The 27,758-nt window shown below is 44.1% G+C and overlaps 1 protein-coding gene across 2 annotated transcripts in view; it reads right to left on the bottom strand.

The window, feature by feature from the left end:
* Positions 1–10,748: 10,748 nt before the first annotated feature.
* The window catches only part of xpot (exportin, tRNA (nuclear export receptor for tRNAs)), a 58,048-nt gene continuing 41,038 nt past the window's right edge, over positions 10,749–27,758 (bottom strand). For both annotated transcript variants that reach the window (XM_080191297.1, XM_080191298.1), the window contains exons 18-25: positions 25,423–25,708; positions 22,992–23,181; positions 21,490–21,606; positions 21,284–21,399; positions 18,996–19,043; positions 18,805–18,876; positions 12,454–12,507; positions 10,749–11,293 (exon numbers count right to left, since the gene is read on the bottom strand). In XM_080191297.1, the coding sequence (XP_080047423.1) occupies positions 11,267–11,293; positions 12,454–12,507; positions 18,805–18,876; positions 18,996–19,043; positions 21,284–21,399; positions 21,490–21,606; positions 22,992–23,181; positions 25,423–25,708 (910 nt within the window). In that variant the 3' untranslated portion in view covers positions 10,749–11,266. The remainder of the gene's footprint in view (positions 11,294–12,453; positions 12,508–18,804; positions 18,877–18,995; positions 19,044–21,283; positions 21,400–21,489; positions 21,607–22,991; positions 23,182–25,422; positions 25,709–27,758) is intronic.

The raw sequence follows: 27,758 nt of genomic DNA, 5'->3' as shown, positions 1-27,758 counted from the left end.
TGTGCAGCAGCATCTGGAGTCCGGCAGCTGCCGGAACGAAACCGAAAGGTTCCCCGTCCCCGTCCCGGTCCCGCACACACACAGACATCTCCCCCCCTCACACACACACTCACTTTACCCCACCCTCACACAGATACCTCCCCCCACCCTCACACACACAGACAGATACCTCCCCCACCCTCACCCACACACTCACCTCCCCCCACCCTCACACAGATACCTCCCCCCACCCCCATCCCACACATATAGACACCTCTCCCCAACCCCACACAGACACACACACTAACCTCCCCCCACCCTCACCCACACACACACACACTAACCTCCCCCCACCCTCACACACTAACCTCCCCCCACCCTCACCCACACACACACACACTAACCTCCCCCCACCCTCACCCACACACACACACACTAACCTCCCCCCACCCTCACACACTAACCTCCCCCCACCCTCACCCACACACACACACACTAACCTCCCCCCACCCTCACCCACACACACACACACTAACCTCCCCCCACCCTCACACACTCACATCCCCCCACCCTCACACACTCACATCCCCCCACCCTCACACACTCACATCCCCCCACCCCCCCCACACACACGCTCACCTCCCTCCGGCCTCTCACACCCACACACTCACCTCCCCCCACTCACACACTCACTCACCTCCCTCCAGCCTCACACACACACTCACTCAGCAGCTGCAGTGAAATCAGCCACCAAGAATGAACCAAAATTCACACCAGAAAATAATAATACTGCCGGTCTGAATCACTGCCAGAAATCTCCAGCACTGAAAAAGGCCATTCAGCCCAACTAACCCATGCCGGTGGCTATGCTCCCTCTATGATCACCCCACGCAGACATGGGGAAAATGTGCAGACTCCACACAGAGCAGTGACCCAAGCTGGGAATCAAACCCGGATCCTGATGCTGTGCGAACAAAGAACAATACAGCACAGGAAACAGGCCCTTCAGCCCTCCAAGCCTGCGCCGCTCATTGGTCCAACTACACCATTCGTTTGTTGACCTATACTCTACCGGGCTTGGAGCAGCACAGTGGTTAGCACTGCTGCCTCACAGCGCTAGGAACATAAGAACATAAGAAATAGGAGCAGGAGTAGGCCACCTAGCCCCTCGAGCCTGCCCCGCCATTCAATAAGATCATGGCTGATCTGTCACGGCTCAGTTCCACATTCCCGCCCTCTCCCCATAACCCTTAATCCCCTTGCCTATCAAGAACCCATCAACCCGCGTCTTAAATATATTTAGCGAGGCAGCTTCCACCACTTCAACGGGCAGAGAATTCCAGAGATTCACCACCCTTTGAGTGAAGAAGTTCCTCCTCAACTCCGTTCTAAACCGCCCCCCCTTTATCCTGAGGCTGTGCCCCCTAGTCCTACTGTCCTTTCTGAGTGGGAAGAGCCTCTCCACCTCTATCCTATCCATCCCATTCATCATCTTATACGTCTCAATGAGATCTCCCCTCATTCTTCTAAACTCTAACAAGTACAAGCCTAGTTTATTCAGCCTCTCCTCATATTTCAACCTCCTCAACTCCAGAATCAGCCTAGTAAACCTCCTTTGCACTCCCTCCAAGGCCAAAATATCCTTGCATAAGTGCAGCGACCAAAACTGCACACAGTACTCCAGCTGCGGCCTCACCAGTGCCCTATACAGCTGCAGCAAGACCTCCCTACTTTTATATTCAATCCCCCTCGCTATGAAGGCCAGCATCCCATTCGCCTTCCTGACCACCTGCTGCACCTGCAGGCTGGGTTTTTGCGACTCATGCACAAGGACCCCGAGGTCCCTCTGCACCGTCGCATGCTGCAGTTTTTCGCCACGTAAGTAATAGCCCTTCCTACCATTATTCCGACCAAAGTGGACAACCTCACACTTGCCAACATTAAATTCCATTTGCCAGTTCCTGGCCCATTCGCCCAGCCTATCCAGATCCTTCTGCAGACTCTCCACACCCTCCGCACAATTTGCCGTTCCACCAATCTTGGTGTCATCAGCAAATTTCGACACCCTACACTCGGTTCCCTCCTCCAGATCATCTATATAAATGGTGAATAGCTGAGGCCCCAGCACCGAACCCTGGGGCACTCCACTAGTCACTAGGTACCCAGTTTCGATTCCCGGCTTGGGTCACTGTCTGTGTGGAGTCTGCACGTCCTCCCAGTGGCTGCGTAGGTTTCCTCCGGCTGCTCTGGTTTCCTGCCACACTCCAAAAGACATGTCAGTTAGGTGCATTGGCCATGCTAAATTCCCCCTTAGTGTACTCAAGCAGATGCCAGAGTGCTAAGACTAGGGGGTTTTCACAGTAATTTCATTGCAGTGTTAATGTAAGCCTATTTGTGACACTAATAAATAAACTTATATAACAGTAAGTTCCACAGTCGAGATTTATCACCAATTCCCTGTTGGATTTATCAATGACTGTCTTATTTCTGGCTTAGTTTTGCGCTCTCCAACAATTGGAATCACCTTCTGTAAGATTATACTCTCAAACTCTTTCATAATTATGAAAAGATTATAGAGCCTATATTTAATCGCTTGGTGCTTTCTCCATGGCAACACCTCAGCTAATCAGAATCAGATTGCCAGCAAATCCACCCTCTTTCCCTTGTCCTGTCGTGTAAATTGTTGTGATTGTTTGAAGTCTGGCATTCTTGCCTTTGGCCAGATGAAAAACTTTGACAAACATGTCTCTCTTTTCAACGATACTCCAGTTGACCAATCAACTGATTTTACACAATGAACCGTACCTGCAATACTATATTGAAATGTTACACCATCAACCCATTCTATTATCAAGTAATGCATTTATAATGGAAACTCCCAATTAAAATTACACTTTGCTTTGTAGGTGACACCATTGATAGGAGGGTGTAATTACAGTGTGATCTATTTACTGAAACATTGTCTCTTTTTCATACAACATACAGCACAGAAACTCTACATGTCAGTTCTTCTGCTGTACAGAATCTTCCTCCCACCCTCCTTCATCTGATCCTATCAGGATAAACTTCTCATGCTTTGTCCCTCTGGTATGGAATCTCTAGAGGAGTTGCACAAGAGTGTGGTCCAGGGAAACATTTGCCTCCAACTTGACCTTTCTTTCTCTTGGGAAAAGTGCTTGGCTTCTGCTGAACTCAATGTTTACCAGAGCTCTGGTGACACGACCAAGTTTGGGAGCTCAGTTCATAAAGGAGGGCACAACAAAACATGTACCATTGCACAAGGACACAGGAACAGCATGCTTAGCTAACGGCACACAGTAAATTTTGAGGCATATATATAGCTATAAGTTTTGAAATGTAATGACTGTAATTTGTATACTACTGTAAAAATGTTTTTATTCTGCACTGTTTGAAATTTTTAGACATGTAGGTTTGCAATAGTTTAATTGAGATTTTAATGAATAAAGTATATTTTTGAAATAAAAAAAATTGACACCCTGGGTCAGCACAATGCACTTACTAAAAAATAATTATAACGGGACAATAGAATCAAAAAATGGCGCTTAAATGGGGACAGAGTTCTGACTTAATGTAAACCTGCCCTCTATCCCCACTTCAAATGAATTTATCTAATCACCTCATGTACAATCTTACTGTAGACATAGTACACAAAACACAAGCACAGGAAGGAAGCAACATATCAGTTTACTAACATTCTCTTCCTGCCCATGTTTCTGCTCCGATTAACTCTCATCTCGTATTTCGGTTCTGAAGAAATTTGCCTTAAGTGTATCCTTAAGCAGAGTTAGTCGCCAAATGGGATAAGGGGATACTTCGCAGTTACAGCAGTTGTTGTTTATAGGTCATGATATGTGGAAAATCATGGGCCATCAAAGGCACCAACCTCTCAATAATAGAGACTCCCTGATTGACTTTACTGAGAGACTGAAAAGTTGGAGAGGAGTAAGTTGACATGAGACATGTTTGGGTTCTAAGGTTATCAAAAAGATACAGTTATAGATTATCATTGCCACTGAAAGTGAAAATCTTGCTCAGATACTGAGGACAAAAGATTTCCTTTAAAAGTTATGGGAAATGGTATATTCTCAAAATTGGGGCTGGTACTTCTTCCAGTACTCATCTTTGAAGTCTTTATCTAATGTTTCTGTAAAAAGAATAATGTCCTTCAGGGAGAGAGTCAGACACCCAGATATAGACAACAGACACAGACAAACGACGCATACACAGACAGAGACAGAGTAACAGAAAGATGGAGGGAGGGACAGACAGCAGTGGGAGGGGAGAGGCAGAGAGTGTGAGGGACAGGCAGACCTTACTCCTGGCAAATGTCCAATCTCCGGGTAACAAGCTAGACGAACTTAAAGCCAGACTCACTTTTCAAAGAGAATGGAGGGACTGCTGTGTACTCTGTTTCACAGAGATATGGCTCACTCCTGTTTCACCTGACTGTGCCCTACAACTGTCAACCCACCAAATGGACCATACAGCGGCCTCAGGCAAGGCGAGGGGAGTTGGGGTCTGCCTCTGAATCAACACCTCGTGGTGCCTGGATGTAGAACACTGGCGAGTTTCTGCTCCCCGGACCTGGAATACCTGACGCTAAAATGCTGCCCCTACTACCTTCTGTGGGAGTTCACCCTCGTTATCCTGACAGCAGTTTACATCCCACCCAATACAGATGTGAAGAGGCGCTGGATGAAATGTAAACTACAACAAATAGCCTTGAGACAAAACATCCCAAGGCCTTGTTCATTGTGGCCGGGGGCTTCCATCAGACCAAGCTCAAGGGTGTCCTACCAAGATACCACCCACACGTCTCCTGTTCCACCAGAGGCCCAAACATGCGAGATCACTGCTACACAAATATCAAACATGCCTCTATAGCCCGCCCACACTTTTGGCAAATCAGACTACAAGGCTGCTCCTGCATCCAGCTTACAAGCAAAAACTGAAACAGGAGAATCCGTGAAAGAAAGTCCTGCAATGTTGGTCTGAGGAATCAGATAGTCTCCTACGGGACTGCTCAGAGTCAGTAGACTGGTCAGAATTTAAAAACTGCAACCAGCCTGAACAAGTACGCAACTATAGTAACTGACTTCATTATCAAGTGTGTAGAAGACAGTGTGCCAAAGAAGCAAATCTGTGTTGCCCAACTGGAAACCATGGTTGAACAGGTATATCCACTGACTGCTGAAGTCCAGGTCTGAGGCGTGCAAGTCAGGCGACCCCGACCAATACAAGAAAGCCAGATATGATCTAAGGAGATCCGTCAAAGATGCCTAAAGACAGTCCTGGACCAAGCTAGAGTCCCAGGCTAGCCACATGGATTCCTGCCGACTATGGGAAGGTCTGCAAAATGTAACAGGCTGCAAGGTGAAGGCATGTAAAACCATCGGTTCCAACACACCCCTCCCTGATGAGCTCAATGCATTCTATGCCTGTTTTGAGCAAGAGGTCAGTGAGAGCGTGCCCTCCACCCTGGGAGCCTCAGATGAACCTATATCCAAGGTCACCATTGCAGATGTCAGAGCAACCTTCTTGAAATTCAGCCCATGGAAAGCAACTGGCCCAGATGGGGTACCCGGATGTGCACTCAGATGCTACATGGATTAGCTGGTGGGGGTATTCGCAGGCATCCTCAACTTCTCTTCACAACAATCTGAGGTCCCTATCTGCTTCAAGAAGACAACTATCATCCCAGGAAAAACCATGCAGCGTGCCTTAATGAATATCGTCCGATGGCTCTGACATCCATCGTTATGAAGTGCTTTCAAAGGTTAGTCATGGCACAAATCAATTACAGTCCTTCCAGACCACTTGGATCCACTACAGTTTGCCAACTGCCGCAACAGGTCCATAGCAGACATCATTTCCCTGGCCCTGCACTCAACCCTGGAACACCTAGATAACAAAGATACCTGTGTCAGACTCCTATTTATCCACTACAGCCTAGCCTTCAACACCATTACTCCTACAAAACTCATCTCCAAGCTCTGTGGCCTGGGCCTCGGCACCTTCCATTCACAAACTATATGTTCGTGAATAGAACTCCCACTCACCTGACGAAGGGGCAGCAAGTGCTCCGAAAGCTAGTTGCTTTTGCTACCAAATAAACCTGTTGGACTTTAACCTGGTGTTGTGAGACTTCTTACTGTCCTAAAAAGTTCCCAGTCCTCCAGTTTATCGCTATCTCTTGCCACTTTGTAGATCTTTTTTTTCAATTCAACATCATCCTTCACCATGGATTTTGCCTCTTTCTGGTGGAATCCCTTTTTTTTTGGGATAAAGTGGGATAAACTCCAGCTGAGCATTCTGGACCAGCAGTTTGAATATTTGCCACCATGCATCTACTGACCTGCATCTTGGCTTGTTCACCTTAGGCAATTCTTTCTTCATACCCTTAAACGGACCTACAGTGTTCACCCTCAAACTGTGTCTGGAATTCTATCAAATTGTGGTTAATGGCCCCTAGGGGGTCCTTAACCACAAGATCCCTTATTAATCCTCCTTCAATACACAAAACCAGATCTAACATAGCCCGTTTTGGGGTAGTTTCCACAAAGTACTGCTCTAAAAATCCCTGATGCACTCCACAAATTCTTCTTCTATGCTACCCTAGCCAAATTGGTTTGTCCAATCAATATGCAGATTAAAATCTCTCATGACAATGGCAGTTCACTTCAAACACGTCCTTGATATTTCCCCATTTATGCTCTCATCTCGAGGGGTCACATTTTGAGGGCGTACAGACTACTCCCACCCTTGTCATCCTTCCCGTATGATGATTTTAATAACCCAAACCGATTCTACATCACTATCCACTGCCTTGATATCATATTTCAGCACCACTCTGAAACCTTCCTTGATTAGCAACGCTACCCCACCTACTTTCCCCTTTAGCCTGAGCTGTTGAGACATTGCATACCCTGGAATGTTAAGCACCCAGTTCTGATCACTTAGCAATCACATCTTACAGCGAGGAAGGGACAAAAAGCAAAGTGACAAACAGATGGAGATAGGATAGAGGTGGACAATGTAGAGGAACAGACACAGACAAAGATTATAAAATGTTACATTTTATGGATATACCAGATAGTTACAAGAAAGAAGTCTATTTAAATTCAATCTTAGAGAGTGAACATTGCTGAAAAGGTCAGTGTTTTATTCATTCCCCTTGAGAACATGGTGATGGTCTGACTTCTTGGAGCTCAGCAGTTCCTGAGGCATAGGTACATCCACAGTGCTGTTAGAAAGGGAGTTCCAGTTTTAAACGCATCATTTAGCACTGCTGCCTCACAGCGCCCGAGACCTGGGTTCAATTCCTGTCTTGGGTCACTGTCTATGTGGAGTTTGCACATTCTCCCTGTGTCTGAGTGGGTTTCCTCCGGGTGCTCTGGTTTCCTCCCACTATCCAAAAGATGTGTAGGTGGATTGGCTATGCTAAATTGCTCCTTAGTGTCAGGAGGATTAGCAGGTAAAATATTTGGGGTTATGAGGATAAAATATTTGGGTGAGATTATTGTTGGTGTAGACCGAATGGCCTCCTCCTGCACGGTAGAGATTCTGTGATTTTACAGGATTTTAAGTGCTTCACTTAAGGTATGCAACCTTTCCTGGGAGGTAAGATCAAAACCACCTATTCCAGGTCCAGTTATCAGCTTATCCGGGAGCAATGGGTAACAGCTCGAAAGAAAGAGGATCATCATCCCACTTCCTAGCAGTCAACAATATTTTCCCAGAAGACACTTAGCTCTTAAGGTCTGTAAATTCTAAAAACATTACCAATTATTGACACATAGGCTCTATCCCATTGTAGGGCTATTTCATAGTTATGAGCAACTGAAAGTGTATCTAATCCTAAACAAATTGCACTGATTTATGGCAATCTCAGAATCATAGAATCCCTACAGTGCAGAAGGAAGGCATTCAGCCCATAGTGTCTACACTGACAACAATCCCACCCCAGACTCTATCCCCGCAACCCCACACATTTACTCTGCTAATCCCACTAATCTACATATCCTGGGATACTAAGGGACAACTTAGCATGGCCAATCAATCTAACCTGCACATCTTTAGGAGTGTGGGAGGAAACTAGAGCACCCCTAGGAAACCCACGTAGACAGAGGGAGAATGTGCAAACTCCACACAGTGACCCAAGCCAGGAATCGAACCTGGGTCCCTGAAGTTGTGAGGCAGTAGTGCTAACCACTGTTTGCCCACTTTGCAATCATGTCACCCACTATAAGTAATGATTATGAATAATGCTGTGTCAGAGACTCAGTGCGTACTCAATGGGATGAATGGCCCCCTTCTGCACAGTAGGTATCCCATAAATTAATACGTAGGTTCTGTAGCCTAATCAGTGGTTGGTTATCATATAAGACAAAACACAGAAAGTTCCGTAAACAGCATTGAAAAATAACCATCTTATCTGTTTTAGGTTTTGTGTTTATTCTTTCATGGGATGTGGCTATGGCTCCAGCTTATGTTGCATCCTCAATTGCGTTTGAAAAAGTGGTGGTGAGCTGCTGTAGTCTTTTTGTAGCCTGAGAACAGGATGACAGGGGTAACTCCCCCCATTTTTCATCAAAATAATGCCATGGAGTCTCTTACGTCCACCTGAGGGGCCAGTCAGGGCTTCAACGTCAGCCAAAAGACAGCACCTCTGACAGTGCGGCACTCCCCAAATAATGCACTGGGAGCATCAGCTGAAATTTAGTGTCTAAACCTCTGACTCTGAGCGCACTAACCTCTGAAAACAGCCACAACATCATCTGTTCTTTCTAAAGGTTCTGACCAGCTTGCTGCATTTGTTTTCTTCCCATCAATTCCCGACTTGGGTGACTGTGTATTCTCCCCGTGTCTGCATGGGTTTCCTCCAGGTGCTCTGGTTTTCTTCCTCATTTCAAAGGTGTGCAGGTGAGATTGACTGGCTCTGCTAAATTAACCCTTAGTGTCAGAGGAATTAGCAGGGCTTACAGGGATAGGTTGTCGTCGGAGCAGGCCAGATACCTTACTTCTGCACCGTAGGAAACGTAGAAGATAGGAGGCAGCCATTTGGCCCTTCAAGCTTGCTCTGCCATTTATTACAATCATGGCTGATCATCCAACTCAACAGCCTACAGAAACAACCCATCGAGTCTGCACTGACAACAGTCTCAACCAGGCTCTATCCCCACACATTTACCCTGCAGATCCCTCTAACCAATAATCCTAAGACATGAAGGGGCAATTTAGCATGAGCAATCCACCTAACCCACACATCTTTAGGCTGTGGGAGGAAACCAGGGCACCCAGGAGAAACCCAGACAGACATGAGGAGAACATGCAAATTCCACACACTGACCCAAGCCAGGAATCAAACCCCCTGGAGCTGTGAGGCAGCAGTGCCAGCACAGTGCTACCGTGTGGTAGGGATTTTATATATTCGATATTTGGCTCATTGAGTGTTTGAGAGACACAGCACTATGTCTCTTCCACGGAGCACTGGAGTCAAAGACAAAACTAGATTTTTAAACAACAGGTCAAGTAACAAGGAAAGTAGTGCAGCACATTGGTAGCGTCACTACCTCTAGGCCAGAACCACCGGGTTCAAATTGGTTACGGAAGGTGCTCCATAACGTGACCAAACACTTTGATTATCAGCCTGTTACTCCTTTCAAAACAGCTAATGGCAGGTGGTAAGAGTGGGAGAGTTTCATAGAAATGGACCAACCCATTGGAAGTCCATGAGTGGCAAGGCCCTCTTAAGGCAAGGTACCTGAAGGAGGGGGTGGTCAAGGAACAGGGGGGGGGGCGCGACGGCAGAAGGGAGCTAATTTGTGAAGGGCCTGATTCCACTAACATCATTTCCTCCAGTTAAGCAGTTGAAGAACAGTCACCTTTTTCTCCCTAATCACTGTAGGCTTGGGATCCACTTGTGTGTCACCCACATTTGTATGAAGCATCAAGATCTTATTTCCAAAATTCATATTGTTGTGTAAAGTAGGCAAAGAGCAAATTATGTCCAGGGAGCAAAGTATTGGTTTTCAAGAAATATAGAATAGAATAGCACCAAGTTGAACGGTAATGTTGCTTGATTTTACATTTTTTGGACATAATGGGGAAACAATGAACTTTCTCTCAAGTTCCTCCACGCCAGGATTCTCTTCAGTGGTGAGAGAGTAAAGTACACGGAGAGGCCCGAGCTCAAACTCTGTATTGGCGATCTTCAGCTGTCATCACTCAGGATACAGATTCATGAGCCCAACAGCCCAAGAGGTTTAAATGTATACATGATGTGGAGATGCCAGTGTTGGAGTGGGGTGGGCACAGCAAGAAATCTCACATCATCAGGTTAAAGTCCAGCTGATTTATTTGGAATCACGGGCTTTCAGACCGCTGCTCCTTCATCAGGTTTCTTGTCTGATGAAGGAGCAGCGCTCCAAAAGCTCGTGATTCCAAACAAACCTGTTGGACTCTAATCTGGTGTTGTGGGACTTCTTAAACATATGCAAACATATTTAAACTTCGAAAGGCTTAGAACTTACACCGGGAAGCAATCTGCTGGCCTTCTTTACAACGCTCAGAAATGGAAAGATAACTCGGAGCATTCTACAGGGGAGATGTGTCCACACTGGATGAAATGAGGGGGATAGATAATTCTGGATAATGCTTTGAGTTGAGAACAAGAGACAAGCAAACAACATGAAGAAAAGACACTTACATAGGTTTTCCAAAAAGCAATAAAACACTTGCAAAGACATCTGATGAAATGTATTTTAGTTCATTATATGGCTGGGACTGCAATTTATGTTTAGCTTATCAGACATCTAGGACAATGTTTTCTCATCAAGCCATAAAAATTTACATAAGTGTGATGGCCAACCACTATTAACAAGAAAAATTCCATATTTTACAATGAACTGTGCTCATCTGAATACATTTTTGCCCCAACACAAAAAAAAATCAAAATAATATGGCATTCAAATGCTGTCTTCATACCACAGCGCGTAATTTGAAGTTTATTATACAGGAATGACAGTGCTTGGGCCACAGCACTGACACCATCTCAATAAATGAGTCTCCAAAATGTAAGTAAATTGGTTAACAAATTACTTTCAATGTAATTTAAATAAAAATGAGCTAAAATAAGCAGCCTACACAAAACAGAAAGCCCCTGGAGGGGAACCGCACGAGGTGTTTGCAACCTTTACAGGGGACGATCTGCAATAAATGAAATGTTGATTCTTGAAATACTAAAAAAAGGTCTTTAGGTTCATTCTCAAGGCTTTGCCCGCTGAAAGAATACCTGCAAGAAAGGAGGGGAAAGAGAGTTAGTCTGCCATTTTAAGTACATTCAAGAGTTTCTGTTTTGGGGGGCAATGGCAATGCCCATTAATTTACAATGCTTCATACACTGTAGAATTTGGTACAATACAGGAACACTGCATGTTTATGTGGGCAGCATGGTGACACAGTGGTTAGCATTGCTGCCTCAGATTCGATTCCGGCCTCAGGTCATTGTGTGGAGTTTGCACGTTCTGCTCGTATCTGCGTGCGTTTCCCGCGAGTGTTTCTGTTTCCTCCCACACTCCAAAGACATGCAGATAAGGCAGGACTGGCCAAGCCAAACCGTCCCAAGATTAAAGTTTTAAAGTTTATTTATTAGTCACAAGTAAGGCTTACATTAACACTGCAATGAAGTTACTGTGAAATTCCCCTAGTCGCCACACTCCAGCACCTGTTTGGGTAATGCACGTCTTTCAGAATGTGGGAGGAAACCCACGCAGACATGGGGAGAACGTGTTAACTCCACACAGTGACCCAAGCTGGGAATTGAACCCAGGCTCCTGGTGCCATGAAGCAGCAGTTCTAACCACTGTGCTACCGTGCTGCCCGAGATGGAGGTTAGAGCGAACAGCAGAATATACATATGCATGGAGTTATGGGGATAGGGCCTGGGTGGGTTGATCTGTTGAAAACATCGGTGCAGACTCAATTGGCCGAATAGCCTCCTTCCGCACTACAGGGATTTACAATTATTTTATTTGACATTTATAAATCTTGAGAAAGCAAGAAAACTTGGGACATTTCCATCATCATCCAATATTTGGCACAGGTACACATCACTGTGGCTCGATTTCCAGAGGAAAATCTATGCCTGGTTTTGTTGAAGTTTACTCCTGTAAGATATCCTCCAGCACAAATACCACCAATAACTAGGGAGCACCATTCCTAGCAGGGTGTGTAAAGTGGAGAACCCAACATGATATTTATACAGCACCTTTAATGTTAAAGGAAATGTCCCAATTCATTTCACAAGCAACTACAGAATAACTTGGAACACCAAACCATGTACACATTAGGTCAGATATCAAAAGCTTGGTCAAAAAGGGTAGATTTAAAGTAAGGTCTTGAAGGAGGAAAGAGGTAGAGAGATGGGGAGTTATAGGAAAGATATTCACCTACCTTTAGATAATTTTTAAAAATTTTTCCATCAGCTTGAAGAGCTTGACAGAACTCCTGGAAACATAAATATACAAGTGTAAACATTTGAAAGATTTCCCTCCCAGATCCACCACAGCATATTACAACAAAAGAACTAGGAGCAGGAGTAGGCCACCTAGCCCCTTAACCCTTTCCGCCACTCAATAAGATTGTGGACTCAGCTCTACTTACCCACCTGCTCACCATAACTCTTAATTCCTTTACTGTTCAAAAATCTATCCTTGCCTTAAAAACATTCAATGAGGTAGCCTCAACTGCTTCACTGGGCAGGGAATTCCACTGATTCACAACCCTTTGGGTGAAGAAGTTCCTCCTCAACTCAGTCCTGAATTTGCTCCCCCTTATTTTCAGGCTATGCCCCCTAGTTCTAGTTTCACCACTAGTGGAAACAACCTCCCTGCTTCGATCTTATCTTCTCCCTTCATAATTTTATGTTTCTAAAAGATACCCCCCCTCATTCTTCTAAATTCCAATGAAAGAAAGCATTTTTTGTTAAATATAAAAAGGAGATGCAAACAGACATCTTTAATGCTTTGGGGTGTTTCCAGGCTGTTATAGCCAATCCTAATTAGTGAGAGACAAATGGATGGAACAACTGTCTCTGGTTTATGTTATTTCTGCCAGGAAGTTAAAGTTGATTAGTGTCACAAGTAGGCTTACATTAACACTGCAATGAATTTTACTGTGAAATTCCCCTCATCACCACACTCCAGTTCGGGTTAATGCACCTAACCAGCATGCCTTTCAGACTATGGGAGGAAACTGGAGCACCCAGAGGAAACCCATGCAGACATGAGGAGAATGTGCAGACTTAGGGGTGTAAAATAGACAGTATTGCAGTTGATACCGGGGATGTGCTGGATATTCTAGAGGGCTTGAAAATAGATAAGTCCCCTGGTCCGGACGGGATTTACCCTAGGATTCTCTGGGAGGCTAGAGAGGTGATTGCAGAGCCTCTGGCTCTGATCTTCAAGTCATCGTTGGTCTCTGGTATAGTACCGGAAGATTGGAGGACAGCGAATGTTGTCCCATTGTTTAAGAAGGGGAACAGAGACTTCCCCGGGAATTATAGACCGGTGAGTCTTACTTCTGTTGTGGGCAAGGTTTTAGAAAGAATTATTAGGGATAGGATTTATAGTTATTTGGAGAGTAATGAATTGATTAGAGACAGTCAGCATGGTTTTGTAGCAGGTAGGTCGTGCCTTACTAACCTTATTGAGTTCTTTGAGAAAGTGACCAAAGAGGTGGATAGGGGTAAGGCAGTTGACGTGGTATATATGGATTTTAGTAAGGCGTTTGATAAGGTTCACCATGGTAGGCTTCTGCAGAAAATGCAGATGTATGGGATTGGGGGTAATCTAGGTACTTGGATCAGGAATTGGCTAGCAGATAGGTGACAGAGGGTGGTGGTTGATGGTAAATATTCGTCATGGAGTTCGGTTACGAGTGGTGTGCCTCAGGGATCTGTTTTGGGGCCACTGCTGTTTGTAATTTTTATTAATGATCTGGATGAGGGTATAGTTGGGTGGATTAGTAAGTTTGCTGATGACACCAAAGTCGGAGGTGTGGTAGATTGTGAGGAAGGGTGTCATAGTTTGCAGGGTGACTTAGACAGGTTGCTGAGCTGGGCCGCGAGGTGGCGGATGGAGTTTAATGTGGAGAAGTGTGAGGTAATTCATTTCGGTAGGAGTAACAGATGTGTTCAGTATAGGGCTAACGGGAGGACTTTGAATAGTGTGGAGGAGCAGAGGGATCTAGGTGTATGTGTACATAGATCCCTGAAAGTTGGGAATCAAGTAGATAAGGTTGTTAAGAAGGCATACGGTGTCTTGGCATTTATTGGTAGGGGGATTGAATTTAGGAGTCGCAGCGTCATGTTGCAACTGTACACAACTCTGGTGCGGCCGCACTTGGAGTACTGTGTGCAGTTCTGGTCCCCACATTACAGGAAGGACGTGGAGGCTTTGGAGAGGGTGCAGAGGAGGTTTACCAGGATGTTGCCTGGTATGGAGGGGAGGTCCTATGAGGAGACACTGAGGGATTTGGGGTTGTTTTCGCTGGAAAGAATGAGGCTAAGAGGGGATCTTATTGAAACATATAAGATGATTAGAGGTTTAGATAGGGTGGATAGTGATAGCCTTTTTCCTCGGATGGAGAAAGCTAGCACGAGGGGGCATGGCTTTAAATTAAGGGGGGGTAGTTATAGGACGGATGTCAGGGGTTCGTTCTTTACCTAGAGGGTGGTGATGGACTGGAATGCCCTGCCTGCTGCAGTTGTAAATGCGCCTAGTTTGGGGGCATTTAAGAGATCTGTGGATAGGTTTATGGACGAAAAGGGATTGGTTTAGGTTAGTGGGTCAGTGTTTTTTTTTAAAAAACTGGTCGGCGCAACATCGTGGGCCGAAGGGCCTGTTCTGCGCTGTAATGTTCTATGTTCCACAACAGATAGTGATCCAAGCCAGGAATCGAACCTGGGTCCCTGGTGCTGTGACACAGCAGTGCTAGCCACTGCACCACCGTGCTGCAAAGTGTCCCAACTTCTGCTTGATGTGACTAGAAGATAGAGTGAACAGCTTTCAGCTCTGCTGGAAGCAAGAAAGCTGTAGAGTGGATGGAGTAATGGCCAAGAAAGCTAGTTCCAGAAACTAGGTAATAAAAAGATAGGTTTCCATGAAGACTGAAGTCAAAAGGAAAATGAGAATTGAGATTTAAGCAGGATACTATTTATTGAAGTTAAAGGCAGAATTGGGAAGAGCACAGCAATTGATGTTGGCTAGAGAAAAGTTAGATATCTGAAGCAATCGTAAAGGTCGGGTATCCTTATTTCCAATTTTTTGGAATAATAATTAGGGACTGAATACTTGAGATCGTGAGAAAGCTTGTGCCTATTAAAGGCAAAACACTGAAAGAGTTGTAAAATCTGGAAGGAGATCCTTGCTGGGAGCAGCTGAGGGAAGAAGATTCTAAGACATTACTCAGAGTGGAGTTTGGAAACACTTGTGGAAGGGGAAACCCAGTGAAATCAGTTAGCTCACAGTGTAAAGATCATCTGGGGGAACTGGAGGAGAAATTCACAGATAATCAATTGAGTGGCAGCATCTCACCACAGTCAGCCTGTTGGGTTACAGGGACTGTGTATTTACAAGATCATCATAGCACAAGACACATTTTGTGACCTGTGTTATCCTTTAACTCTGTGTCCATTGGCGAAGATAGGTGTGGAAGTGAAGGAGTATTTTATTAAACATGAAAAGTTTGATTATAATACATATTCTTTGTAGTTAAAAGCCAATTGTGTCTCTGTTCACCCGTCTTTTCTTAAGAAAAAAAGTACAAGTTACGGTTTTTATGAGACAGGGTTCTAATCTGCAACCTTCCCGTCCATTAACTGGGATGATAACGATGGCTTGTTGAGGCACACGTCTAAAGACTGAATAAGGAACATTAGCTTTCCTGGTATAATTGCTGCAATGTAGGTGTTATTTCTTTGTATATCCTAACCCAAACAGGTTCCACACCAAGCTGAATTGTTTTTATTCCCCAAAGCTATGTCTTGTCCATCATCTATACAAACACAATGTATTAAAACCATCAAATCTGCCTTCAATCCAACGGGGCTGGCTTACAAGAATAGGGATGTCTTGTTACAATTGTACAGGACATTGGTGAGACTACATCTGGAGTAGCGTGTACAGTATTGGTCCCCTCATTTAAAGGGAGGATATAGTTGCTTTGGCAGTAGTTTACAGATGATACATAAGACAATCCCTTCATCCCAAGAATCAGCTTATGAAGAAAGGTTGAGCAGGTTGGGCCTATATATACTAAGAGTTCAGAAAAATGAAAGTGCTCTCATTGAAACATACAAGATGCTGAGGGGGTTTGACAGGGTAGATGCTGAAAGGATGTTTCCCCTTGACAAGGGAATCTAGAATGAGAAGGCACAGTTTCAAAATAGAGACTTGCCGAGTTAAGATGAAGATTCTTCTCTCAGGATCATTAGTCTTTGGAATGCTCTTCCACAGGTAGCAATGGTCATTGCTCAACTCTGCCTTCAATTTGGTTCCTTTGTCAATCAAATATCTGAACAAAAAGAGTTATGGGGACGGGCAAGAATGAGGAGTTGTTAAAATCAACCATGATCTTATTGACTGGCAGAGCAACTTCAAGGGGCTAAATGGCCTCATCCTGCTCCTATTTTTCACGTTATTGACTTGATTGTCCAGTGTTGGTATACAGTGAAAAGTACTGTTTCTTGCACACTTTACAAAGCATACTTTCCGTACAGAAGGTGAGTGTGCACAATATGGTGTTAGTCATAACTAGAGTGTAGAGAAAGATCAATTTAATGCAAGGTAAGTCCATTCAAAAGTCTGACGGCAGCAGGGAAGAAGCTGTTCTTGAGTCGGTTGGTGCGTGACCTCAGACTTTTGTATCGTTTTCCCGATGGAAGAAGGTGGAAAAGATTATGTCTGGGATGCACGGGGATCCTTGATTATGCTGGCTACTTTTCCAAGGCAGTGGGAAGTATAGACAGAGTCAATGGATGGGAGGCTGGTTTGAGTGGCGAACTGAGCTCTAGTCACAATCCTTCGTAGTTTATTGCAGTCTGGGACAGAGGAGGAGCCATACCAAGCTGTGATACATCCGGAAAGCATAACTTCACCCCAGTGCCTTCCATCCAACCTTTGTCATGGACATGAAGAAAAAAACACTGGCAGGGAACATATGTTCAATGTGATTTGATGTCTGAAAATTACAACAGGCTTTAATTTCATCATCAGCCATGCAGACTAGTACTGCTGCAAATTTTTGTCCTCTTACATCCTGTGTTTTTTTTTACTGCTTTCAAATTTTTCCGCTCCAGTTTGGGTTGCTGGGCGTATCAATATTCATGGGCTTTCATCCATGTGTCGATGTGACTTGATGGGTGCTTGTGTTTTTGTTTCTGTCTGATGAACTGCTGGAAACTAGAAACTTGGGCACGGAGGTTTCTTGGTAGTCTCTCAGCAATCTTGGTCTTCTAGACCAACACTAGACTGTTTTGTTCCATAAAGCGCTGACAGAAAGTAGCAGTCAGTCTGAAATCTTCACTGGGCCCAGGGTTTGATTTGGCTCATGCGTATTGCACTTCTGATGACAATGCAACCAGATGAATTTCAAAGGCCCATTCCGATGCATGCAGCTTAAAGATCAGGCAAGTCTCTGGTTCCTGTTAAAATGCCACGTTTGATCTTCGACAACTTCTTCATGGGGCATTCCTTCTCCTTCCATTCTTGCACCGGGTTTTTCACTAACATCTAGTCCCTTGCTGCAGCACAGCGATTTGATGAGTTTGAAAGTTTTACACCCTTTAGCTTCCAGTTTGAAAACAGCTTCGTATTTCGTTCTTCTTGGCCAGAGGACTGTGTTTGTCATTTGCCAAACCATGTATAGACTGCTCTCAATGGGCCTGTCTTGTGCATCTTTGCATGGGTGTTGCTTGCTTGATCTCAGGCGCCAACTCACAGAATAAGGTAAGGAAAACAAGTATTCCTGTCTTAATTCTGTCTATTGGTGCACAGCCTAGTTTTAACTTGGTTCCACGTTAATTTTCTAAATACTGGAAAAGATTTCTGATGCATTAATATAGAAAGAGCCGGAGAGGGTGGGGGAAGAGCCTTTTTTTTATTATCAGTGTCACAAGTAGGCTTACATTTACACTGCAATGAAGTTACAATGAAAATCCCCTAGTCGCCACACTCCGGTGCCTGTTTGGGTACACTGAGGGAGAATTTAGCATGGCCAATGCACCTAACCAGCACATCATTTGGACTCTAGGAGGAAACCGGAGCACCCAGAGGAAATGCATGCAGACACAGAGAACATGCAGACTCCGCATAGACAGTGATCCATGCTGGGAATTGAACCCGGGTCCCTGGTGCTGTGAGGCAGCAGGGCTAACCACCGTGCCACCCCATAATGGGGAAAAACTAGCTGTAATGAAATGGAACACTTCCATTCTGTATGGGGAGGATAGTTTTGGAACCTTGCGCACACTGGATATTTCTTCCTCGTACAGAGAGGTTCATATTTCTGTATAATCCAGCATTGAAAGGCTGAGCCTTCCTGATATTCAGGACATTCTTGCCTAAGTGGGAGAAAAATTGCAGCATCACAATTCTGTTCATTGTAAATGGTCAATTGACAGTCATCTTTGAAGTTTAGTGCCTCTTAAAAGCTTAGCGCCAAAATATTTGTGAGCAAGAGCCATCCAAAGATTCCAAATATGCTGCAAATTCAAAAAGTGCTTAAAGCCAAACTCTCACTTACCTGGATTATTTCTGGGGCTACCTGCAAAGACAGCAGGTAATCTTGCTGAAGATATTGAATGAATTCAGATCCCTAAAATACACGGTGAGCAAGAACACAAACACCAGAGTTACATTCATATCACTTTGAAACTGATTTGAGTAACTTTCTTTAAAAAACATATCCAGCCTAGGTAAGAGAAAGGTCATCACCCTTTTGAGATGAATTGTTTTCAATGTTATTGCACACTCGGATAAAGCCTGTTGAGAGACGAAAAATAATTTTAACCATCCTTCGCAAATAAAAGTTGACAAAAATGGACAAATTGCAGTTTTATAATCTGGCATATTTTTAAAGTTTATTTATTAGTGCCACAAATATTAACACTGCAATGAAGTAACTGTGGAAAAGCCACACTCCAGCGCGTGTTCGGATACACCAAGGGAGAATTTAGCATGGCCAATGCACCTAACCAGCATGTCTTTCGGACTGTGACAGGAAACCGGAGCACCAGGAGAAAACCCATGCAGACTCTGTACGAACAGTGATCCAAGCTGGGAATCGAACCTGGGTCCCTGGCGCTGTGAGGCAGCAGTGCTAACCACTGTGCCGCCATGCTAACCTTTGGTCTTCACTGTTCATTGCAATCATGCTAGTATAACTACAATTTGCCAGCTAAATACGGCAGATGGCAAAACCAAAAGAGATGAGTGACCGGCATTCTTAAAAACAAACATGAAACCTCATTAAATTGTCTTGAATTGTTAACAAATGCACCCAGAATCCGGCCATTAAGGTCATCGCACTCCAAGAGAGGTAGGAACAACTTTCAGTGAAGCTGTGTAGGACCTAATTTTGCTTGGCAGCAGCTGTCCTTTTTAATAATCATTAAGCACAGGTTCAGAGTTAATTAAATTGCTGGAAATATTGGTATAATTAAAGATCCAAGATGGAGCCAGAGCTTGGTCTCCTCTTGCCAACTGTCCCCAGTGTACTCTCTAATTTTATCTTTTGCTCTTGTTGTATGCTTTTAAAACTGTACTGACTGTAGCACTACATTTTGCACCCTCTCCTTTCCTTCTCTATGAACGGTGTACTTTGTGTAGTGCTCAAGAAACAATAATTTGCACTGTATACTAATATATATGTGACAATAATAAATCAAATAATTTGCAAGTCAAATATTGTGGCTACAAGAGTAGGTCAGAGGCTGGGAATCCTGTGGTGAGTAACTCATTTCCTGACCCTCCAAAGCCTGTTCACCACCTCCAAGGCATGAGTCAGGAATGTCAGGTGGAGAGGACTGCATATGACTCAGTAATCCCTGACAACAGTAACTGACATTTATGACACTCAGCATTAAGCATTTTATTCATTAGGCTATAACTTTTTATGCCAAGGTAAAATGATATGGGTGGGAGGATAAACAGTGACTGTACTGGAGTCTTGCACATGATGTACAAAGAACTTTAATTTAACTCAAGTATGCTCTACAAGATAAATTTGGAGGGAGATTGTGGTAATGTCACTGTATTAGTAATCCAGAGGCCCAGGTGCAAGGCAAAATACTGCAACTGCTGGAATCTGAAACAAAAACAGAAAATGCAGGAAAATCCCGGCAGGTCTGACAGCATCTGGGGACAGAGAATAGAGAGGGAAACATTTCGAGTCTGATGAAGGGTCACCCAGACTCGAAATGTTAGCTCTATTCTCTCTCCATAGATGCTCTCAGACCTGCTGAGATTTTCCAACATTTTCTGTTTCTGTAATTCCCTAGGAACATGGGTTTACACCTGACCACAGCAGCTGGTGGAATTTAAATTCAGTTAATAACTCTGCAATATAAATCGAGTCTAACCATTATGGATTGTTGCAAAAGCCCATGTGTTTCACGAATGCCCTTCAGGCAAAGAAATCCTTACCCAGTTTGGCCCATTAGCGATTCCAAACCCACAGTAATGCGGTTGACTCTTAACAGCCCTCAGAAATGGCCTTGCAAGCCACTCAGTTCAAAGGAAAATAGGAATGGGCAACAAATGCTGGCCTTGCCAGTGACACATCCCATGAAAGAATGAATTAATTGACTAAATGAGAATCAGCATAAAAGGAAATTACTGCGGATGCTGGAATCTGAAACCAAAAAAAGAAAACGCTGGAAAATCTCAGCAAGTCTGGCAGCATCTGTAAGGAGAGGAAAGAGCTAATGTTTCAAGTCCAAATGATCCTTTGTCAAAGCTGAATGCTAAGATCGCAGCTTTGTCAAAGGGTCATCTGGACTCGAAGCATTAGCTCTTTTCTCTCCTTACAGATGCTGCCAGACCTGCTGAGATTGATTTTCCAGCGTTTTCTCTTTTGAAATGAGAATCAGTATCTAGCATGTTAACAGGTCTAATTCAAACTCTGTTTCTTAAACATTAGAGGAAGAGAGAGAGAGTTATTTTAAAAAAGCTTGAAAATTAGCTTGCAAGTTAAGAGTTTTAGTAAAATGTACAATACACACCAAGACTGTTTGTGCATCAGCTAAATCGAAAGTTGGTTTAAGTGGCGCCAGAAAGCAAGCTGGGACAATGTGTTTGTAGATGAAGTCTTCAAATCCTAATAGGCCATCTTTACCCCCTGGAATTAATGACAATTGGTTAAACCAGGCAGTTGGTTAAAAATAAAATGAGGCTGCTCTTGTTACTCAAGGGATATTGTGTTCCTTACCCCAAAGTTCGATTAATTTTGAAAGGATGATAAAGCAGGTTTTTTGTGCAATTGGATCTGGAAATTCTACTGCTCCTTGAATAACTGTAAACAGGACGTGTTCTACATTCTGTACACCTGAAGTGAAGAAAAAAATAATTTCACCGTTATAATAACAATTATGCTGAATACAGAAACAGAAGCAGTAAGCCATTCAGCCCTTTGAGCCTGTTTGCCATTCATTATGATAGGCAAACTTTGCCCTCGTTCTGACATGTGCACAGAGGCAGGGACCCGGGTTCAATCCCAGCTTAGTCTGCACCTTCTCCACATGTCTGCATGGTGTTTCCTCCAGGTGCTCCGGTTTCCTCCCACAGTCCAAAAGGCGTGTTGGTTAGATGCACTGACTATGTTAAATTCTCTGTGTACCTGAACAGGCGCCAGAGTGTGGAGATTAGGGGATTTTCACAGTAAGTTCATTGCAGCGTTAATGTAAGCCTACTTGTGACCAATAAATAAACTTTTACTTTATGTCACCTCATTTCTCCTTAGTTCCTTGTCCCATTATTACGAGTGTTATTAAATACTTCATTGCATTGTTAACGTAAACCTACTTGTGACACCAATAAATAAACTTTAATTGGGATCCCTAGCTTTATAAATAAGAGGCACGTAGTAATAAAGTAAGGGCTTATGGTGAATATTTATGAAACACTTCTGGGCATCAGACTTTAGCAGGGATGTGGAGGCATTAGAGAAGGTGCAGAAGAGAGTTCAGAGAATGGTTCCAGCGTGGATAAATTCTTCTCCTTAAGGAGCAGAGATTTGATGAAGGTGGTCAAAATCACGAATGGTTCCATTGGCAGAGGGGTCAAGAAACAGGGGCACCAATTTAGAGGGAGTGGCAAAAAGAACCAGAGACTACATGAGGAAAATCTTTATGCAGCAAGAGGCTCGGATCTGGAATGCACTGTCCGAGTGTGTAGTGAAGACAGATTCAAACATGATTTTCAAAGCAGACTGTGATACTTATTTGAATAGAAACAATTTGCGATCCACGGGGACAGAGTGTGGTGGAACTAAGCAAATTGCTCTTACAGACAGCTGTCACTGTTCAATAACTCTAAGGTGAGTGAGCAGAAAGTCAAAAGGAATTCAAAATCAGAGGATTTTTATACAGCAGGAAAGGAAATCTGCTTCCACAGTGAAAGGGATGCTAACAGTGGACACATAACTGGCAAGAGAGACCGAGGCACAGAGATTTTTAGTTCTAGATACATTATGGGTTATAATGCTCAGGAATGAAGGGTGGTAGGTGGATTTCAATGTTAATTTTAAAAAGGATAAATATTTGAACAGGGAGAAACCTCCAAAGCTACAAGGGAAAAGCAGTGGCAGGGGAACTATCTGGACAGCTCTTTTACAGAGCTGGCTGAATGGCCTCCTTCCGAGTTTAAAAAAGTCATTACAGTAAAGGTGTGGAAGAAAACTCATCGTTTTTGCTCATTTACAAATCCGTTTACCTTGATTGGCAATGACTTCACTCATTCCACTCCCTGCAACTGTCTGCAGAAACGCAAAGTAACTTCTACGTAACATCTGATTTTCAAGCGCAGCAGTTTGGTCATTCTCTTCTGCTGGCCGTGATAATACTTCAAATATAGCTTGAACCAAAGGCATAAATACTTGTTGTAAAAACGGTGAAATCTGTGTCTGTGAAGAGGAACACATTGAGCAAAGAAAAATCAGCAACTCTTTACCAAAATGCAGAGAAAAGTCACCGTGTTTGGAACTTATTAGATATGCATGGATTTAAAATAGGCCATCTGAAATAGAGTTGTTACAAACTGTTCCAACATACAGTGGCACAGTGGGTTAGCACTGCTGCCTCAGCACCAGGGACTGGGTTCAATTTCAGTCTTGGGTCACTGTCTATGTGGAGTTTGCACATTGTCCACGTATCTGGGTGGGTTTCCTCTGGGTGCTCTGGTTTCTTCAGTCTGAAAGACATGCTGATTAGGTGGATTGGCCATGCTGAATTGCCTCTTAGTGTCAGGGGACTAGCTGGTGTAAATGCATGGGTTTATGGGTGGGATTTTGGTCAGTGCAGACTCGTTGGCCAAATGGCCTCCTTCTATACTGCAGGATTCCATGATATTGTCTGTGCAAAGACTGCACATTAGCCCCGTGTCTGCGTGGATTTTCTCCGGGTGCTCCCACAGTCCAAAAGACACGCTGGTAAAGTGGATTGGACATGCTCCCAAGTCTGAGCTGTGCTTCCAGCATTAACAACAGTTGCTCAACAGAACACAGCCTTGCCTCTGGAGTTAGCAGCGTGCCATATATGTATATATACACACACATATATAGGATCCATCTCTTCCCACTGCATTGGAGCAGGAAGTTGGTGCCACTTGACAGCATGGATGCATGCCAAGAACAGGATGTTGGCAACCATTCCTCTTCAGAGGTGTCAGTGCAGAGCACATAATGTCACGATGCATTCAATGCCCATTGAATGCTCAATGCCTCACTTGACATTTTATTTGCTGCCCACTTGCAGTTGTGTTCACTTCCCCATTTGCTGCTTTCTTGCAGCAGCCCCACTCCAACAGCCAATCTGATATCCTCGCCTTTTGCAGACACCTCCTGTTATTTTCCTGCTTTGGTAAATTCAGTAAACATCAAAAAGATCGCATGTACAGATAATTCTAGAATTCATCAACTCACTAAAGATATGCTTTAACCAAATGAGTCATAGTCAAATGGCCCTATTACCCTGAGCTGTAAGCATTACGGCTCTCCCTGTTTGCCTTAGTTGAGTTTAATTGTTCTTCGATTCAGGCAGTTCCCTGCAACTGCATGTGGTGAGTGCTCCCCCTGCTGCTGTGGTGCCTCCAATCCAGCCATCCAGAATCCTTAACAAGTGCAGGGGACTATTTGGCCCATGGAGCCTCTGCTGCCAACAATTCAACTCAGGCTCCACTCCCAATACCCTATTTATTTACCCCCTGACACTGAGGGTCAATTTAGCATGGCCAATCAACCCAAGCTGCACATCTTTGGAGCATGGGAGGAAATCCACACAAACATGGGGAGAACATGCAAACTCCACACAGACAGAGTCACCCCAAGGTCAGAATTGAAGCCAGGTCCCTGGCACTGTGAGGCAGCAGTGCTAACCACTGTGCCACCCATATATGAAAGGTGTTGCGAAATATCAGGTGAAAACGTATGATGGATGTCAACTCTCAAGTTTATTAATCATGATTTGATTTGAAAGAATTAACATTTATTTGTACGTCCTTTGGACCTCTCAAAGCATTTTACAGTCTATTAGTTTCGTTCTTGAAATATATGGTGTGGAGATGTTGGCGTTAGACTGGGTGGGCACAGTAAGAAGTCTTACAACACCAGATTAAAGTCCAACAGGTTTATTTGCAATCACAAGCTTTCGGAGCGCTGCTCCCTTCATCGGGCGAGTTGCCTGATGAAGGAGCAGTGTTCCGAAAGCACATGATTCCAAATAAACCTGTTGGACTTTAAACTGGTGTTGAGACTTCTCACTATGTCTTGAAATGTAGGTATCATGGAAGCAAATGCGATAGCTGATTTGCACACAGCAGAACCACAGAAACTGCAACAAAACAAATGAACAGTTGTTTGGTTTTGATGCTATTGATTGAGGGGTCACTGGCAAAAATAATCAGAACCCCTTCCTACTCTGAATAATACCATGGATATATATGTATCCAACCAAATAGGATCTGTGTTTAATGTCTCATCTGAAAGATGATACCTGCAACAGAGCAACACTCCCTAAATACTGAAGTGTGGACTGACATTTTCTGCTGAATTCTCTGGAGTGGCTCTTGAACCCACAACCATATGACTCAGACTAGAATATTACCACTGAGCCGGGAGCCAAGACTCAAATGTCATTCATAAATGTACCTTAAATTTTGCTGTAATTTGATTAATAAGCGGAATAAATTCCTGAAGATCCTTGGCCTCACAGTCCTTAAGCATGTGCTCCGAGGCAGTAGGAATGAACGGAAGAACCTCCTCCTCTAGGCAAATGATCATTCTGTGAAGAAAGGTGCGCACACCACTCCGCAGCACCTCCTTCTGCACAGCGCAGCTCAAAGCTGGCAGGAATGTTTGCAGGCAGTCTCGGTACACTTCTGAGCAGCCACACTGTTTCACAGTCTGCTTGTTGCTGAAGGCCTTACTGGTCCGACTAAAAATGAGATGAGAGAGAGACACGGAATAAACAAGGGATCCACACCCGGGTTCTTCAACTTCACTGCCTATAACCAGTGGTGGATTTGTCCATCTTTGTTCGAGACAGTATCATTAACTTTAAAATACAAATTTCCAAAGTTTATTTATTAGTCACAAGGAGGCTTCCGTTAACACTGCAGTGAAGTTACTGTGACAATCCCCGGCCCCCGCTCCAGTACTGAGGGTGCATTTGGCATGGTCAATGTACCTAACCAACACGTTAGGAGTAAACCGGAGCACCCAGGGGAAACGCACGCAGACATGAGGAGAATGTGCAAACCCCACACAGGCAGTGACCCAAGGGGGAATTGAACCAGGATCCCTGGCGCTGTGAGGCAACAGTGCTAACCACTGTGTGGCCATGCTGTTTTAATGTGCTGTCCTTACCTGGACTGGTCTACATGTGACTCTAGAGGCACAGCAATGCAGTTGACTCTCAACTGCCCCCTGGCAAAGACGGATGGGCAATTAATGCTGGCCAGCCAGCAATGCCCATGTCCCATGAATTAATAAAAAAATGTTAAAATGTAAATTTGGCAGATCAGCTCGTTCTACTCCCATGAACTATTGAACAAAAAAAGTTGTGGGATGACCCCTAGAACTGTTTAGGAAACAACTGAATTTAAGGCTTCTGCTGCAAACAAATGATGGATGAATCAACTGGTCTTCCTCAATGTAATGACACTTTAATACATTTTCGCTGCAAGCATGCACAAACCTGCCCCTCAAGCTTACAGCATCAAATGGTAAACTGATATCAACCCACCATTTAATTTACATTATTAAAATAAATGGAGGTTAGTACCCAGAGTGATAAAAGTGAATCCAAAATTAAGATAAACCAAGACTTGTGACTCTTGGCCACAATAATCTCTCCCCCAGGATGACAATCTTTTCCACCGTAAAGATTCTGGGGTAAGCAGCAATTTAACTGCTTTCCAGGTGGCATGCTAATGAACGTTATTACTTCTTAACATTAAGCAGCCAACACATTGCTGTCCAGAAGATGCCAAAAAGCTCAGAGCATAAGCAGCGGAGAATTGGAAATCTCAAAAGGAAAATAATGGGGGTGGTGGAAGGAAGAATTTGGCAAGTTAAAAGGACAAGATAAATACACTCTTGTAATGAATCCTCAAGATGTGGACATCATTGTTAACACTAGCACTTGGTGCCCATCCTTAGTTGCTCTCGTGAAGGTAATGGCATGCCTTAGAACGACTTCAATTCTGCTGGTACTTCTACACTGCTGCAATGTAGGGATGAGGTGGAGATGCCGGCATTGGACTGGGGTGGGTGCAGTAAGAAGTCTTACAACATCAGGCTAAAGTCCAACAGGTTTAGAAACCATAGAATCCCTACAGTGCAGGAGGCCATTCAGCCCATTCAGTCTACACCAGCAACAATCCCATCCAGGCCCTATCCCTACCCAGTTAGCCTACTAATCCTTCTAACCCCTCACATCCCACGACACTGAGGGTTAATTCAGCATGTCCAATCATCCTAACCTGCACATCTTTGGACTGAGGGAGGAAACCAGAGTACCCAGAGGAAACCCACAAAGACACGAGGAGCATGTGCAACCTCCACACAGATAGTGACCCAAGTCAGGAATCGAACCTGGGTCCCTGGAGCTGTGACACAGCGGTGCTAACCACTGTACCACCATGCCGCACTATGACTCATGACCTTTCGGAGCACTGCTCCTACATCAGGTGAGATACTCAGCTAATGAAGGAGCAGTGTTCTGAAAGCTCGTGATTCCAAACAAACCTGCTGGACTTTAACATGGTGTTGCGAGACTGCTTACTGTAACGTAGGGAGCTTCAGAATTTTGACCCAGTGCTGTTAATGATGATACATGTCTAACTAAGGTATTTTTGAAAGGCCAAACATCATGATATGGATCTCTCCCATTTCCTTCTCTATGTATGGCATGTTTTGTCTGTATAGTGCACAAGAAACAACACTTTCCACTGTATGTTAATACACGTGACAATAATAAATCA

Source organism: Carcharhinus amblyrhynchos, chromosome 6 (assembly GCF_965287045.1).
Source record: "Carcharhinus amblyrhynchos chromosome 6, sCarAmb.v2.hapA, whole genome shotgun sequence".
NCBI classification, from domain to species: Eukaryota; Metazoa; Chordata; class Chondrichthyes; order Carcharhiniformes; family Carcharhinidae; genus Carcharhinus; species Carcharhinus amblyrhynchos.
The sequence above is the reverse complement of the archived record's forward strand: the minus strand, read 5'-3'. Positions and strand labels throughout refer to the sequence as shown.